Source organism: Eulemur rufifrons, chromosome 28 (genome assembly GCF_041146395.1).
Source record: "Eulemur rufifrons isolate Redbay chromosome 28, OSU_ERuf_1, whole genome shotgun sequence".
Classification (NCBI taxonomy): domain Eukaryota; kingdom Metazoa; phylum Chordata; class Mammalia; order Primates; family Lemuridae; genus Eulemur; species Eulemur rufifrons.
Window position 1 is genome coordinate 19,104,035 of NC_091010.1, and position 17,572 is coordinate 19,121,606.

The window sequence follows — 17,572 nt, forward strand, 5'->3', positions numbered from 1 at the left end:
GACGAAGTGGACTGATTCCTGGAAATACACACACTACAGTCCCTGACTCAGGAAGAAACAGAAAACCAGAACAGACCTATGACAAGTGAAGAGATTGAATCAGTAACCCAAAATCTATCCACACAGGAAAGCCCAGGCTCAGATGGCATCGCAGGGGAATTCTATCACACCTCTAAAGAATGAATAGTAATTCTTCACTCTTCCAGAAAAGAGAACATGATGGGACACTTCCAAAACCATGGGAATGGATCCATGCTCCGTGAACGAACCTTGAAAACATTCCACTAAGTGACAGAAGCCAGTCCTAGGAGACCACGTCTTGTATGATTCCATTTCTACGGAACGTCCAGAACAGGCAGATCCGTGTAGAGAGCAGGCAGATGAGCGGCTGTGGCTGCCAGGGGAGGGCAGATCAGGAGGCGGAACACAGAGTATGAAGTTCCTTTCTGAGGTGACGAAAATATCCTCTGATTGTGATGACAGCGGCTCCACTCCACGCATATACTAGAAATCACTGAACTGTACACTTCAAATGGGTGAATTATATGGCAAGTGAATCATATGGCATTAAAGCTGTTCCAAGAAAACCATTCTACTTTTAATAATATATATGTTAAGCTGTTACATAACATCTCATTTGCGGCACGGGCTTCTTTCCACGGTTCATAAAGGCCTTGCCAACTGTGCCTTCCTTCAGAAGACTCGCACCGAGTACCCGCGGCGTGAGGCCGCTCAGGCTGGCACAGGGTCACACGGCCAGGGATACAGGGGCGAATCTAGCCCAGCTCCTGCCCCTCGCCAGCTTTTGGTCAGGTGGTGGGTACACAGCATCCAATTTAAATTCCACCCTGCCAAAATACCCAGTGCCTTGCCAGGTGGGTGCACTCTTCGTAGTGATCCAAAGGGAAAAGAATAACACCAGCCATCATGTATTGAGCGCTTCCTGTGTGCCAGGCACCGTGCCAAGCACTTTCCATGCATTGTTTCACTGCATCCTCACAACGCTCCTGTGTGTCAGGGCTCCCGTCAGCCTCAAGTGACAGATGACGAAACTGATGCCATGAGTTGGTGCTCCCACCACTCCCCAGGGGAGGAGGGAGATCCTTGGGCCTTCAAGAGACCTGGACAGAAGCAGGTTTGGGAGAGGGCCAGGAAAAGCCCTCAACCAGCTCAAGAGAGAAACTGAGGCTCCACAGACCACGCCACTTCTCAGCGTGGAGTGGCACGGATGCGCAAGGAGGTGCCAAGCCCGGAGCTCTCATGCGTGTCCTGCCCTCTCCTCCGCACTGCACCTCTCTGAGACTGTGTTTCTGCCACTGCGAAGTGGGGCCACTATTCTGCCATGGCGTTGGGAGCCCTACACGAGACGATGATCCATGTAAAGGAAGAACCAGTGTCCAGGCTGTGCTGGAAAGCAGGAAGGACCCTCCGCCCCAAGATTTTTTTTTTTTTTTTCTTTTTGAGACTGGGTCTCACCATATTGCCCAGGCTGGTTTCAAACTCCTGGGCTCAAGTGATCCTCCTGCCTCAGCCTGCTGAGCAGCTGGAACTACACCCATGAGCCACTGTGCCCAGCTTGCCCCGACATTCAGAAGAGCTCTGGCCCTGTCTGGAGCACACACACACTCAGACACACACTCACACGCACGTCCACCATCCCTCCACCTCTGGGCACCATCCACTGCCCTTAGATACTGGCCACACTGCGGGAGGACCTGCCGCCCTTCTCCCAAGCCCTCCTGCTCCTGGAAGCTTCCCCGGCTGCCAGCCCAGAGTGAGTGCACGTCCTTGAAACCCCCAGTGCCCCTGCTGGTGTCTGAGTGTCACCTACCTGCCGGGGTTAGAATCCCAGCTCCCCCACTGACCGGCTCAATGATCCTGTGCCAGTTCCCTCCTTGGCAGAGCATCTGTTTCTTCATGTAAAATGAGGCTAACGAGAGCATCCAATGCACAGGGTGGTTTCACTAAATGAACTACTGCTTGGAGAGCATCTGGCACAGCGCCTTCTCCTCCCCGCGGGGCTCAGGCCTGCTCTGCCCACTCCCCAGGCTGTGGGCAGGGGATGTTGGAAGGTTGTTGTGGACGACGGTGTGGACATGAGCTGGGAGACCCTGTACTGGGGCGCAGCTGGGTAGAACACATGGGGCTGTGGACTGGGGGGTGTGGGCATGCCCTTGAGGCCCCGTCAGATCCTTAGCTGCCCATCTGCCCCTCCTCCTACCCAGAGAACCCTGGGGTGGGGGCTCACCCTCTGCTGGGGTCTGCTCATGCCAAGGGCCTTTGCTCGCTGCACATATTGAGGGGTGTGGGGTCCGGAGGAAAGATACCAGCGGGCCAGCGCCACCATTCAGGGTCCAGGCTGGGGGAGGCACACGACTCACCTGGGGGTCTCACTAAACTGCAGTGCGGGGTGGCCTGCAGCTCTCCGTTTCCAACAACCTCCCCAGAGGCACAGCGGCAGCTGTGCTGGGCCACACTTGAAGCGGCAAGGCCCTGACGCACATACGTAATGAGCGACACGCACACCTCGGCCTCCCCCTGGGCCTGGAAGGATGCAGCCCCACCCAGCCGCGCCTCGGCTTCCAACATCTGGAGGGTGATGCCACGTGGATTTTCAGAGTTTCCAAGATTCCATTTCCATTACATACATAAAATAAAAGCAGCACCACATTGTAAAAAGTTGGAAAATAAGAAAAACTAATAGCAAAAAGAAAAAAATCACTGATCATCTCATGCTGTATTTAAAACGACTGCGCACCTCAGATCCCACAGCCATGTCTATGCGAGCCGGGGTCGTCGGTCCGTGGGACGCCCCTGCAGCCCCGGCCCCCACCCCAAGAGAGAGGCCCAGCCCCACAGTGCCCGAGGCCTTCGCCGAGACCTATCCTGGGGGTACAAAGTCACCTCCTCCCTCGAGGCAGAGGCTGAGGAGCAGGGGGGGAGGGGCTGCACATCTGGATTCCTGGCCCGGAGCCGCATTCCTTCTCTGTGAGTGTGAGGAGACGCGGCCTCCTGAGAGCCAGAGCCAGAGCCGCACAGAGGCTGACACTCATAACAGGCTCCACCCCAGAAACACTGGTGGGGACTTGAAGGCCCAGAACCCCATTTGGGGGCCCAGTTTGGGTCCAAAGATCCTTCACCCAGACCGCTGAGCAGCCAGCATGGGCCCAAGCTGGGCCTCCGTCCTGTCCACACCAGCCGGCCTGGCCTCCGACAACCCAGAGGGGACCCAGAAGGAGACACCAGGGGCCAGGGCCACTCTCTGGTGGAAGGGCCGCTGGGGAGGCCACTGCGTCCGCCCCACCCACAGAAGCCAGAATGCAGGACAGCGAGGGAGCCTGAGAGCCCCTCCCGGGCCGCGCTGCCTTACCTGGGGGCAGTCCTTGATGTAGTGTCCTTTGTTGAAGCACAGGTGGCACAGATAGTTGGGCGGGGGCCGCTTGCTGGGCTTGCGGGCCTCGGAGGTGAGAGTCAGGTCAGAGAAGTGCTCGGTGAGGGAGCTGAGGCCGTCGGCGATGTTGTTGAGGGAGCCGTAGGGCGAGGCGCTCTTGTACACACTGCTGCTCAGCGCCTGCAGGAGACAGAGGCACGGGCCTTGCCGCTGCGGCCCTCGGGACATTTCCATGCAATGCACCCCCCCGACACACACACACACACACACACACACAGGCTCATACTGAATCTTCAGCTGCCCAAGGGCTCTGGCCCCCAGGAGTCTGAATCCTAACCCTGGTTGTGTGTCTGTGGACAAGCCAGTTAACGACTCTGGGCCTCAGTGGCCCTGTCTGTAAAATGGGAATATAATGATTGCTACACACCTAGGGTTTCTTTAAGGCTAAAATGAGGTCAGGAGTATAAAGCACTTTATTTCGTGCCCGGCACTGAGCAACCACTCAGTAAATAGCAATGATGATGATGATAATGGTAATTATTATTAATTACCTTTATTTCTTCTTTACACACTGCCACAACATAAGAAGGTATAGTAGAAAGCAACCTGTCACTAACTGGTGGAGTGACTTTAGGCAAACCACTGCTGACTCAGTTTCCCCTCTTGGAAGGAAGGGGGATGTCAGCTGGCAGCATTGCCTCCATTTTACAAAAGAGAAGACTGAAGTCCAACCTCTGCCTGGTCTCTTGTGGCACGAGGCCTGTGCAGGAGACAGCGTGGACTGTGTCCGGGAGCACTCAGCCTGGCCCAAGCCACCTCTCTGGGCGCCTGAGGAGGCCAGTGGCCCACCTCTCTCACCTCCAGATGACAGGAACCAGACATCTCACTTAGCTTCAAAGCAGATGTGGCCCAGGCCCCCTCCTGGTGTATACAGACTCTATTTATAGGAGTCACGGGCTCCCAGCAGCCTGGCGCACTGGAATTTAGAGAAGGTGGGGCCTCCGATGAGGCTGGTGAGGAACGGCCATGGGTCCCCCTTTCCTGGGGCGAGGTCAAGGCTGGAAAGAGGCAGCTTCCCCAGGAGGGTTAATGACAAACCCGGGCATGAGGCTTGGACACGCTCGGCCCAGCTCAGGTGCCCTAAAACTGCAGGAGTAAGCAATGGCCCTTGGGGCCCTTGGGTGTGACGGGAGATGAGGCTTTGTTCTTGGGAGCCCTTGGGCTGATGGGGAAGTGGGGCCCAAAAAGGAAGGTCCTCAGTCTCCCTTACAGAGATGGGGCAGACGGGGGGCCGGAGTGGGGCAGGCTTTTCTGGGTCCCCTCGGTGTAGGAAGCGGAGGGAGGTGGGTTGAGAGCTGGCCCCTCCCCCAGCCGGGACAGACCGCACCCCTCACACCTGTGTACCGCACCTCCCTACTGCTTCCGGCCTCAGGGCTCTGCCACCGCCCTCCTAGCAGACACAGCCCTCATCATGCGGGTGTGACTGCTGTGCTTGGTACCTCAGGACGCACTGCTGTGTGGCCACAGCTCTTTCCCTCTCTGGGTCTCTGTTCTCTTTTGTGTGCTTCTGGACCAGAGCCTGGGACGTGGAAGGGAAGGCACAGACACCACAGCAGGGGCAGCCCGGGCCCAACACACAGCGGCCCCGGTGACCGTATCTGCTCCCCGGCTGCTCGGCCCTACCGCGCAACCAGCACCAGCGGAGCATCCGCACCTGCCCGCACTCGGTCCGAGGGGGCTCCACTCTCAGAGGAGCCCGAGGTGGGGTGTCCAAGCTGAGAGGCAGAGGGTCCCCCAGCCCTGGAGGTGTGCGAGCCAATGGGGGTCGGCCTTACGGAGCACCGGGGAGGTTTCCGGTGGAAGTCGGATTAGATGATAACAGTAACATATCCCAAGCTTTCACTGTGTCTCCGGTGCTGGAAATTTTACACATATTAAGATAGCTGATTCTTACCACAACCCCTATGAGTCACGGTCCCCATCTCACAGATTATATGAGTGTGTTCAAACCTGCACTGAATGACCTGGGAAGTCTGAACCAAACACAGTTCTCCAGGCCCCACCTCAGACCTACCACAGCAGCCAGCTACCAGGGACCGAGGGCCCCAAATGTACATTTCTTGGTGTGTGGTAAAGTACAAAAAACGTACCATTTTAACAATTTTAAGCGGCATTAAGTGCACTCACAATGTTGTGCAACCATCACCGCTATCTACCCGGAGAACTTTTTCCTCTTCCCAAACTGAAACTCCGTATCTGTTAAACAACAGCTCCTTCCCCCTCCCCCAGCCCAGTGGGTATGTTTCAAGCCCCCCACCCACTCCCTGAAGGGCAGTTCACAGACAACCAGCCCAGCTCTACCAGCCTTAGAGCATTCAGACTTTCCAACCAGCAAGGTCTCTTCTTATCTTGACTCTAAGACACTCCCCAAACCGGGAGACCCCTCCTACCCCCAAATCGGCCCCAGCTTCTCAGAGAAAAGTTCATCCAAACAAGAAACTTGAAGCTCCAAATGGTGTGACTCACCCTCATGGCTGGGAAATGCGATTTCACAAATAACAACCCTCTTATTTTCCCCCCTTTCCTTTCCCTCTTTCTCTTTCTTTCTTTTCCTCTTCTGGATAAGATTTAAGCAAGTCCACAGGAATCAGGACTGTTTTGGCAGCAAATTGTCAAGAGGAAGGGGAAGTTTGGTGGGTGCCAAAAAGTGCACTAATTACACCCTGAAAAACCTCTCCCCCGTCTTGTAGCCACGCTCCCCTGCCCACAGTGGCCCCGTGGGCACCCCTGGACCGCCAGAGGCCTCGGAGCAGGCAGCTCCGTACTCCACCCGCAGCCTCCTGAAGGCCACGGCTTCCCCTCTGCCCACAGGCAGCTCCATGCTCAAAGAAGTGAGGCCAGAGCTCCTCCTCCTCACGCCTCCCCACCTCCGATGTCCTCTGGCCTGTCCCCAAGGGCTGCTCCCCCTCCCTTCCCGCAGCCCCAATTCAAGACGAACACCACCTTTGAGCTGAAAGGGCAGAGACTGCCAGCCGATCCAGGCTCATTCCCAAGTTACAGATGGAGAAACTGAGGCCCAGAGAGGCACAGGGATACAGACCAGGGCACCTAGCCAGGCCTCAGGGCCAGGAGCCCTGCTTGCCTGGCTGGCGCAGAGGGCGGGCGGGGCAGCAAGCTGTTTCCTCTCCGAAGCCCCGTTTGAGCTCGGGCCATGGAGGTGAAAGGCGAGTCGGCCTCGAGGCTGTTTGCACGGTCTGTGGGGACTGGCCAGGGCCGAGGCCAGGACACAGAGCTCCGTCCCTCCCCGTGCAGAGCCAGGGCAGGCCCTGGGGTTTTCCATCTGTACACTGTAAATGGAGCCGAAAAGAAGGGCACCCTTGATGATCCCTACAGTCATGCGTTCTTGGGGTGCAGACACCAGGTACTGAGAGACGCCCCAGAGCCCGGAATGCAGAAGGCACTCGGTCCACACAGGCACCACCTGTTCCCCGTCCTCTCGTCTGTGGCTGGAGGGCGAGGCAGGCCCAGGAGCCTTTCTCTGTCAGCCCTAGCTTCGCTGCTCTTGCTGTCCCCTCAGAGCAACTCTGCTTGTCTCTGCATTTGCTGCCCCACCCCGAGAGCACCCCTCTTTGTATCCATCTGAACCCCCTTGGGACCTGAGTCCAGACTGGCTCTACCTCCAGTGCTGTGGCCTTGAACACTCTCTTCCCCTTACTCAGGCTCCAAGGAATGGTGTGAAAAGCACAGATTAAGGTGCTCCGGAGGCCCCACTGGCCACAGAGGCCTCCCCCAGGGGCCACCCTGACCCCCGGCTGCGGCTCAGTCCAGCAATGCGGTTGGCAGGGGCAGGGACCACCATGCGGCTCTGCCTGCAGTTGCCTGGTGCAGCTCTGATGTCGCTCTCTAATCTCTTTACACGAGCGATGCTTCCCCATCTCTCCCACAAGGCTCGACGTCCCTGAAGACAGAGGTTCTGCAACCTTCCATGGCCCAGAGCCCAGGCTGCACTGACACTTGTCCTGGGTGCAGACAGCCACAGGCAGGGTAGGGCCCGGGAGCCCCAGTGACAGATAGGGTGATGGGTGCCCTAACACCTTAAAGCATTCAGGTTGGGGTCTCAGTGTTCCTGTGGATGGTGGGAGGATCCTCTCTGCCTAGATTAGGCCGCTCCGGTCACGAGCAGAGGTTAACCCCACTTATGTGGTGGGTGGGAGCCCCTGGGCTATCCCAGCCCAAATCACCAGCCTTGGAGAAGAGCCTACCTCTCCTTCCTCCCTGGTTCAGTGACCCCAGCAGCTAGCAGGAACCATGGGACCCTCACACCATATCTGAGGGACTGAGCATCAGACTCCTGCCCAGAGCTGGAAGTTCTCCAAGGTTCTTGCTTGGCTACTAGGGAAAGGTAGTTGGGAAACACTACGGTTTATTCGATCGTTCCGTGTATTATATACTTGACTAGATCCTTTGCTTTTCTTAGTTCCCTTATACCTGGGAAAAACACTATTTCTTATTTTTTAGAGACAGGGTCTTTCTCTGTCACCCAGGCTGGAGTGAAGTGGCACAACCATAGCTCACTGTAACCTCAGACTCCTGGGTGCAAACAATCCTCCCACCTTAGCCTCCTGAGTAGCCAGGACTATAGGCATGCACCACCACACGAGGCTAATTTTTAAATTTTTTGTAGAGATGGGATCTCTCTATGTTGCTCAGGCTGGTCTTTAAACTCCTGGCCTCAAGTGATCCTCCCACCTTGGCCTCCCAAAGTGCTGAAATTATAGGCACGAGTTACCTCCTGGCCAAGAACACTATTTAAACGGGCATTGTTGGCCCCGTTTTATAGAGCTGGAGACTGAGGCTCAGACAGCTGAGTAACTTGCCCAAGGGAGCACAGCCAGCTGTGTGCTGGCATGTTATGTTCCAGCTCTGCACGACCCTGTAGGCTTGGCTTCTCCTATAGGAAAGGGAGCCAGAGGAAAATGCCAGGTGTGGACCACTCTCCTTGTCACAGAAGCCCTGTGATGTCATATGCTAAGCCCTTCAGCCCTGGAAAGATGAGCGACCAGTTTCTCTGGGCTGCAAGAGGGGTTTGGGCCCTGGGGATGGTGGTTCTGCTACGGAATATGGGGCGCAGAGGCAGAGACCTCCAGGGCTGCCTCCAGTGCTCCCCAGAGCAAGCCTGCCAGGCAGTGCTTCTGCCCCCTCCCCTCCCCGCCAGGACGGTGAGAGGGCACAGCGCGGGAGGGGTGGGCAGCGATTGGGGCAGGGGGGCAGAAGCCTCTGAGGGCAGCCCAGAGGGAGAAGGGAGGACACAGAGACGGGACAAGAGACAGACAAGAGAGGCCGGGACAGCAGGCAGAGATGGGGAGCAGCACCCGCTGGGAAGGACGTGGCAGTGGGAGAGGCCATAGAGAAGGCAGTGTCCCATGGCAGAAGCCAAATGCTGAGTCCTGCTCCCCAGGCCTGAGAAGGCCCTGGAGGAGGAACTCTCTGATGCTAACCCCCAACTCTGTGGGGGCTCCTTTCATCAGCTGAACAACTGCTTTCTTATCCCAAAGCCACCCCTACCCCACCCCCCACAGACACGCGCAGGCACACGCACCCACACTCCTCTGTTTGGGACAAGAAACCATTCATCCCACAGTGACTCCGCCCCTCCTCCCCAGGGGATCTGGACTTCTTCTACCCTTAGGGTCTATCCGGGGCTCCAGTCCGTGAGAGTCAAACACAGGCGTGCCCTGTACACACAATGGTGGGCTCGAGCTGGGCTCAGAGACAGACGGAGACAACTGTGGCCAAGGCAGGAAGAGGACCAATGCAAAAACGAGGCCACACCCTGACCAAGGTTTCCCTAGCAGCACTCAGCCCCCAGCTCTGCTCCTGGTCCTCAGGTCTAAAGCTGACCTGTGGGCCAGGAAGGTGCAGGGCTGGCCATGACGGGGCGGTGCCCCTTCACCCAGGACCCCACAGGGCACCACTGCCTCCTGGAGGCCCATTCACCCAGCACGTGTAAAACACAGTTCCCTGTACACAGCCAGCTCTCAGTAAAAGATTTTAGTTTAAATAACAAGTCCATACTCTTTTTGGTGGGGGGAGGGGGTAAGAGGAGCAGGCAGTGGCATCAGGACAAAGCAGAGAAGACCCAGGGGGATCCCCTCCCTTCTGGTTCCTCCAGCTCCCGCCCAGGGTCACCACTCACCTGACAGGTGCTCAGATTACACAGCTATATGACCTCTGCCCAGCTAGTATGTGAGCACTGGGGACAGGGCTGCCTCTCACTGGTAGAGCTTATTTTCAAATGAAAGCAAAAAGCATGAATATGAAAATCCCGGGGCCAGAAAGGACCCTAATACTTAGCCAGTCTAGGGTACCACTGAAGCTTGCAGCCTCTCTAGTGGGGCAGAGGCCTTGATCTGGGATCCCCTGTCAGCATGAGCGTGTCCATGACCCCCGAAATCACATGGAAATGTATGTGCGTGCATGTGTGCACATGCCTGTGCTCTGTGCGTCGTGCTGACGACAAGAAGTCTAGCTGTCTTCAGATCCGCACAGAGGTTCCTAACCGAAGAAAGCCAAGGACCGTCAGCATACCTAAGCCTCTGCTGGGATACCTCAAGGGACAAGGTTTCACCATCTCCCAAGTCAGCTCATTCCAATGAATGACGCAATCATCAACTTTTCTGTGAGGGCCGGGCGCGGTGGCTCACGCCTGTAATCCTAGCACTCTGGGAGGCCGAGGTGGGCGGATCGTTTGAACTCAGGAGTTCGAGACCAGCCTGAGCAAGAGCGAGACCCCATCTCTACTAAAAATAGAAAGAAATTATATGGACAGCTAAAAAAATATATATAGAAAAAATTAGCCGGGCATGGTGGTGCATGCCTGTAGTCCCAGCTACTCGGGAGGCTGAGACAGGAGGATCGCCTGAGCCCAGGAGTTTGAGGTTGCTGTGAGCTAGGCTGACGCCACGGCACTCACTCTAGCCTGGGCAACAGAATGAGACTCTGTCTCAAAAAAAAAAAAAAAAACTTTTCTGTGAGATAAAACGAGAGGCTAAGAGATTGAAGAGAATAGTCACCAGTCCAGAGATGGGAGAGAAGAGGAGAGGTGTCACCCATGGGTCAAGCCAGCCAGCCGTCCATCCACTCACCCATCTAGTAAACCTTAATTGAGCACCTAGCATGTCCTGGGTACTGACTAAGCATCAGAGACTGGGACAGCTATGGGGGAAAGATACGACTCTTATTCTCAGAGTGCTGACAATCTAGCTATTGAGACAGACACACTTTGCATAATACAGGACAAGACTGGTTGTTCAAAACACTTTACCAGAGGCATCTACAACTTATGTGTCACAAGATCACAGCAGCTGGAAGGAGGTCTGCTCCCACGGCAGCCAGGTAAAGCCTCTCAGGGGAGCCACATCCACTTGTGTCATCTCTGTCCATTGTACAAGGGCAGGGAATGGCATTTTAGGTAGAAGCAATAGCAAGTACAAAAGCTTACAGAAGTGGGACTGCTTGGTGCGTTCAGAAACCTCAAGAAGACCAGTATAGCCAAAGGAGGACTGAAGATAGGACTATACACCACCACCATATGCGCACACACAGATGGATCAAGTATCCTGAGACCTAGGCTGGAGCCCTGGTTCTGCCACTGACTCCCTGAACCATCATCTTCCTCTCGGAGAGCCTCAGTTTCCCCATCTGGACATTGGGGATGCTGCACATAGGCTAGGATGTGGGTACAAAAGCAGTAGGAAGTGCTCAGTGTCCATCTCCTTGGCTTCTCCTAAACCAGGCCAGCCTTGCACTCGTGTCTCACGGAGCCCCATGCTGGCTTTCTGGGGAGCGGCTGGGACAGGGACATGGTAGGAAAGCCAGGACCCATGATCAATGCCTACCACTCCTTGAAAGGTTTGGGACTGGGGACAAAATGTCACCCACTAAGGTAAGGTTTGGCAGGACGCCCTTGTCAAGATGGGTTACCACCTGCCCTGCACTGGGGCCCAGAGACTGACCAGGTGAGAGCTAACCTGGGGGCCGACTGCAGGACAAGTCACAGACGCAACTCATGGCTGGAACACAGAAGAGTTCTAGATCTAGTCCTGTCACTGATTTGCCGGGTCTCTATGTTCTCATCTGTAAGGTGGGAGCTACGAGGAAAGAGATGCCAAGAATAAAGCACCACTCAAGAGTAAGGGACTGTATGTGAGGGCCACCTTCTCCATGGTCCCTCCTCTGGGTGCTGACACCACCTGGCTCTCTGCTGCTTCTAATTACTAATGCCGCCTGCTTTCTTCCCTCCCACCTGACTCAGACGGTCCATGAGGTGTGGTCTTCTCTCTGAGCCCACACCCGCCCTGTCAACTTAATTTGACAGAGGGAGGGTCAGGCCACCTCAGCCAACAACCTCTCAAATGACGGTCTTCCTTGCCTGAGTCACAGCTCAGCTTTCCAAGGGTGGCCAAGGGAGCTGGGACATCCTCCCAAGCTCCTGGCTGTTCCTTCCAGGCCCCAGGGCTGCCCCCAAAAACCCAACCCACACAGCCCATAAAGGCTGCTGGGAACCAGCCTCAGCTCCTGAAGCCCACTCTCAGCTCCAGCCAGGCAAACGCCATCCTTGGGCAGAAATGTGGCTTTGTTTTGCATATCCACACTGGTCAGGCAGCCCTGGGCTCATTTACACCCCTCAAGGGCAGAGGTGACACATCCGACCCCTCAGAAAACTGTCAAGACTGGGGTCTTTTAAAGCAAGATGCTACAGATGCTTCTTTATGCGTTTTCTTTTGTTTGGTTGGTTATTTATTTATTTATTTTTTTTTTTTGAGAGTCTCACTCTGTTGCCTGAGCTAGAGTGCTGTGGTATCAGCCTAGCTCACAGCAACCTCAAACTCAAGGGCTCAAGAAATCCTTCTGCCTCAGCCTCCCAAGTAGCTGGGACTATAGGCGTGTGCCACCATGCCCGGCTAATATTTTCTATATGCTTTTAGTTGTCCAGCTAATTTCTTTCTATTTTTTTTTAGTAGAGATGGGGTCTCACTCTTGCTCATGCTGGTCTCGAACTCCTGAGCTCAGATGATCCATCCACCTCAGCCTCCCAGAGCCTTTATGGGTTCTAGTAGCCATGTCTGTGCAGAAGGGCTAACACCATGGGAGGGCCATCTGTTAAGCCATCTCATGACACCTTGCTGCTGTTCGCAAATCTCCAGTGGGTGGACCTGAGCAGCAAAGAGGAGTGGGTGTTCAGGGCTGCAGAAGATAATGCTTTGGCCCAAGGGAGGGCACCTGAGTTAACAGCTCTAGGAAGAGCTTCCTAAAAGTTGGAACTATCCAATAAGGGAGAGCTCTGCCTCATTGGAGCATCCCTGGGCCTTGGGATGTTTGGAAGAACACTGGCAGGTGTTCTGTGCCAAAAACTTTCTCTGGTCAAATAGATATGGGAAATGTTGGCTGAAGAAAGGTTAACAGATTTTGTACTACAGGCCTTCTCAGAGCCTTGACTGTTGTAGCAGGCATTGTGTGTTTCCAAGGGAAAGACAGTATGCTGTGCTCTCCAGTCATACTTGACTCCAAAGTCTGTCCCTCAACAGCCACAAAGTAGGGGTCTTTTGACAGTAGGGTCATACCTTCCAGCTACCTCTGACCCTGGAGGAAAAGGGAACAAAAACAACTGCCCTCAGAATCCAACATGAATGCAACAAGACAGTCGCATCCCCCTGGGGAGAAAGGGGTTACAGGAACTACCTAGGAGGGGCTCTTAGCACCACTCCAAGGGGCCCAAGAGGTAACACTTAACAAGGACATAATTCTAGTTTTCCAGTGGTGGAATCCTACAGCCCCTACACTGTTGTGAATTTAAATTCCAAACAAAACTTGGCAAGGAAGACCCCATGCGGCCCAACCCCCACTCCTTCTAACAACTGCCTTCCTTGGGGACCTGGAGAAAGAGGAGGGCCTCGGCCAAGGGCCACAGGAATCCTTTTCCAAAGGCATATAGTTGTTGCCATAGATCAGGATTTTGAAACTGGGGTTCACAGGGCCCAGTTTCTAGACCAAGAGGCCTTTTCAGAAACCGCATAAGATGTGCCTGCTTTGGCCCAGCACCCTCACCATGAGCTGGGAAGCCCCAAGAATCCAAGCCACCTCCTGGTGCTTGCTCCTGCACTTGCATGTGAACTCTGCCATCTCTCTCTCTCCTCCCAGGGCCAGTGTGCCACTCAGAACCCTTGGCTTATCTTCAGCTTCCAGAGCTGAGGTTCCAGGGGCACAATGGGCTTCTGTGCCCCCATGTCCTCACCCCCCCCAATCCCAGCTGCATTCATGGTGTTTTGCTATTGTGGTGGGAGCAGCCTGGGGGTGGTGCAGAAGGGGGTGGGCTCTTGGCACAGGGGCTGGCGCAGACAGGCTGTGGTCAGCGGTCAGCATGCAAGTCACATCCACAGGCACTGCCACTGGGCCTGCCAGGCTTTGCACAGAATGGCGACACTCCTGGGCCCCCTGGGTCCCTTCGTAGAGTCCCCTCCGGCCCACACACGACTTGCTTCCCTTCTGACCAGCCCCTTGGTGGCATTGAGGTGGGGGGTATTTTTTTCTTGCCTTCTTAGCCAGTTGCTATTTTGGAGCCATATTAGGTCACCAGCTAAGCCCTGGACGCAGGAAAGGCCTGTCCCCAGGAGCACAGCTGGGGCTCTGACAGTGTTTAGGAGGCAAAGTGGGTGGAGGGTGAGGTCGAGTGAGCCTGAAGCTAGGAGAATCTTCCGGAAGTCAGCAGGCACAGCCCTCCAGCCCCTCCGAGGAGGCTACTGGCTTGTGAGCATAAGAGAAGCCCCTGTTGTCTCCTCCCCTGACCCAACCTGTCTGTAGGCACATCCTCCATGTTTGAATAGGTCTTAAACCCCAGACATACTCCTGGTGGACAGCAGAGACTAAATTTAACAGGTGGGTAAACTGAGGCCCAAGAGAGACAGGGAGTTCCCTTAAGTCAGGTCATGAGAGACTTTTCCCATCATTGCACTATATGGCATAACTTTTTCCTGCTCTTTCCACCTTGTGCCCCTTCATGGGGAAACTGAGGTATGCAGCAAGAACAGACAGGAGGCTGGGATCCTGGATGCCAGAAATTTCCAAGAAAAAGCACAACATTCTACTCTCTCAGGGGACACTTGATGGCCAAGAACTCCCAGGCCCTCCCAGTGCAGATCCAGAGGCAGGGAACAAGGCCACCAAGGGTTGGGAGCAGGGGGAGGCTAGCAGAGGTGAATTAGGGACCCCTACTTGACCTATAGGTCATGGTCACCCTACTCCCTGGAGGAGAAGCTCACTTGGGGCTCCCACAGACCCCCCTTAAATTGCCCACCATTCACACTGTGTCTGCTTGTCTGTCTGCTCATCTGTGGCCCCCGCTAGCCTGTGCTGTGAATCCCCAGGGGCCGACTGGGAGCTCAACAAGTGTTTGGTAAGAGAACAAACAACTGAAGAAACACCCCACAAACGGTCCTCCAAAGTCAGTGGTCACCTGAAGCCTGCAGAAAATTCTCTTACAAGAAAGAAAGATCCCAGCCAAGAGCAATTCCTCATGTGGAGAGAATGCCTTACGGTTTACCGAGAGTTTCAGCAAACAAATGCTTTCGCCTGGCACCCAAGGGTGCCCCTCCAGACTCATCCCCTCCACTGTGCCCAGCCCCTGCACAGGTCAACAGGTCAGCCCAGGTGGTGCTGGCCTTAGACCAGTATTTTATATGCCTGTGTTTCTCCCAGTAAATAACTAAATAACAGCAGCGATGCACACGTTCATGAGGCCTCCCTCTCTTATTCCCAGCACCCAGGCCTGCCCCCCAACCCATTCAGAGCTCAGACTCTCCTAAAGCTAACCTGTGTCCCCAGGTCTGGAAGGAAAGTGTCCCCCATGTGTGTCTTGCCCCCACCTCCTGCACCTTTGCAGAGAAAGTCCCCACAAGGGGAGGAAATGAAGGCCACAGATGGGTGTCTGCAATTCCCACATGAGGCAGAAGTGAGTGGGGCTGGGGGAGGAGGGGACGTCCCACTGAGCTAGCCTAGCCCGAGAGAGGAGCGATATCTGGGCAGGCTCTGGGGGGACTCTTCAAAAGTATCTGGGAGGGGTTGGCGATCCGTGTATTTATCTAGCTGGCAAAGAGGCACTGCCCAGTCGACTTTGTAACTGAATCCACCGAACAGGCAGACTTCGCAACACAGCCGGCCCAGGTTTCTGCAGAAGGCGTTGGGCAGCTGGAACCTCTCCCGCTATCTAGTCCCCCTCCCACGAGCTCAAGAGGATTTCCCTTTCATTTCCTTCCAGGCTGGGAGGGCAGGGGACAGCGCAGTCTGCCAGTCTGCGGGGTCAAGCCCTCAAAAACCACTTCCTATGTGGCTGGGGGAGGGCGAGCAGCTGGAGGATGTATCTGGGGGTCCCCGTGTGAAAACAGCAGGAAAAGCCCTCTCGGCACTCTCTGCTCTCCAGGGTGCCCCTCGGTCTGGAACCACAGCAGTCGGAGGAGAAAAGATTTTAGGCCTTCCAGAGGAGCTCGGGGCAGAATCTGCACTCTCGGTCTCAGCCAGCGGTGGCCAGGAGGTTGATAGGGTTGGGCGTGGGAAGGACAGCTGGAAGGGGCTCCCCGCCCTGGCCGCACCCCAGCTGTCTGTAGAGAATCCGGAGACAACCCCCCCCCAACTCCCTCTCCCAGCCCCCTTCGAGCAGGGCTCCCCCGGCTGGGAGAGGGGGCGGGAGGGCCCCGCCCGGGCCTGAGCTGCTCTGGGCCGAGCTCGGCCGGGAGGTGACGCGTTCCCGGCGCCCGGGGGACTTCGTGCGGCGAGTTTGGCAGAGCTAAACGAAGCCAAGCCAAGCCGGGCCGGGCAATGCGGAGCCGGGCCGGGCCAAGCCAGGAAGAGCGGGGCAGATAGGAAACGGCCCGGCGCGGCGGGGTGGAGGCGCGCTGGGGCACCCACCTCTCCGCGCTGCAGCTGGAAGAAGCTGTTGAGATAGCTGGAGTGCAGGGGCGAGCCCAGCTGCTCCGGGCGGCCCTTGCCAAAGGCCAGCTCCGGGGGCGCGGCGGCGGCGGCGGTCGGCTCCGGCCGAAAGGCGTCGAAGGCGCTAGCCTGGTGAGTGTCCTGCAGCGACAGGTAGACCCAGTTGAGCAGCTGGGCCGGCTGGTACACCGAGGCGGCGCTCGTGTCGATGGCCGACAGCAGGCTCATTTTGCCGCGGCGGTGCCGGCCCCTCCCCGGCCGCCCGCTCGCGACCCCCCCAGGCGGAGGGGCGGGCACCGGGGAGCCTGCGCCCACCGCCCGCCGCCCGAGCCCCGACTGCGATCGCCCAGAGCCCTGCGTCCTGCGCGCTGCCCGCAGCCGCTGCAGCCGCCGCCGCCGCCTCCCCCCGACTGCAGCCCGGCGCGCGCGGGCGGAGGAAGGAGGCAGCGAAAGTTGGGCAGGAAACTTTTGTCCCCGCCCCCTCCGCGCCGCCGCCCCGCCCCGCGATCCGCTATCTGCCTCAGCGCTGACCCCACGGCGGCCGCTCCGGGGTGGGGTCCACGGAGGACCCGCCCACTCCCCGCCCCCTGGCACCGTCCTCGCCCTCCATTGGCTGCGTTATTGAATATGGAAAAGAGGGGGCGGGGAGAGGGGAAATAAGGCTTATCTACATATCGAGCAATGTGCGGGCCCGCCCACCGCAGCCACCGTCCCCGCCCCCGCGCCGGGTCAACTGCGCTCCCGGAGCCTACGGGGAGCTCGGTGTCTCCACGGCCTAATCAATCTGGGCTTGCTCCTTTGTCGGCTCTCTTCTGCCTCGTTCTTTCCAAATCCTCTCCAGTTACTTCATTTTCACTCGCTTCTCCTTTCCTATTTCCCTTCCTTCTTATTCTCACTCTCTTAGACTAAAATCTCCCGTATCCCTCGTCTCTCCGTTGATCTCGTGGTCTTTCTCTGCGGCTGTCTCTGTTTGTCTCTCCGTGTGCCTTTCTCCTTCTCTTCCTCTCTGTCTCTTCTATTTTCGTCTCGTCTGATGTTTCTCTGTCTCCCCTACCCCGGCCGCTCCTAGACGCGCGCGCTCACACTCACACACACACTCCCACACACTCACGCACTCACACTCACACACGCACACGCACACGCACGCACGCACTTCTAACTCCCTCTCTCGCTATCACCGTAGGACCCTCCCCCTCCTAC

At 56.5% G+C, this 17,572-nt stretch overlaps 1 protein-coding gene across 1 annotated transcript in view; it reads right to left on the reverse strand.

Moving 5' to 3' along the window:
• The window catches only part of ZCCHC24 (zinc finger CCHC-type containing 24), a 59,930-nt gene extending 43,269 nt beyond the window's left edge, over window positions 1-16,661 (reverse strand). The window contains exons 1-2 of the mRNA XM_069460764.1: window positions 16,352-16,661; window positions 3,371-3,571 (exon numbers count right to left, since the gene is read on the reverse strand). Of these exons, the coding sequence (XP_069316865.1) occupies window positions 3,371-3,571; window positions 16,352-16,600 (450 nt within the window). The 5' untranslated portion in view covers window positions 16,601-16,661. The remainder of the gene's footprint in view (window positions 1-3,370; window positions 3,572-16,351) is intronic.
• Between the last annotated feature and the right edge of the window lie 911 nt (window positions 16,662-17,572).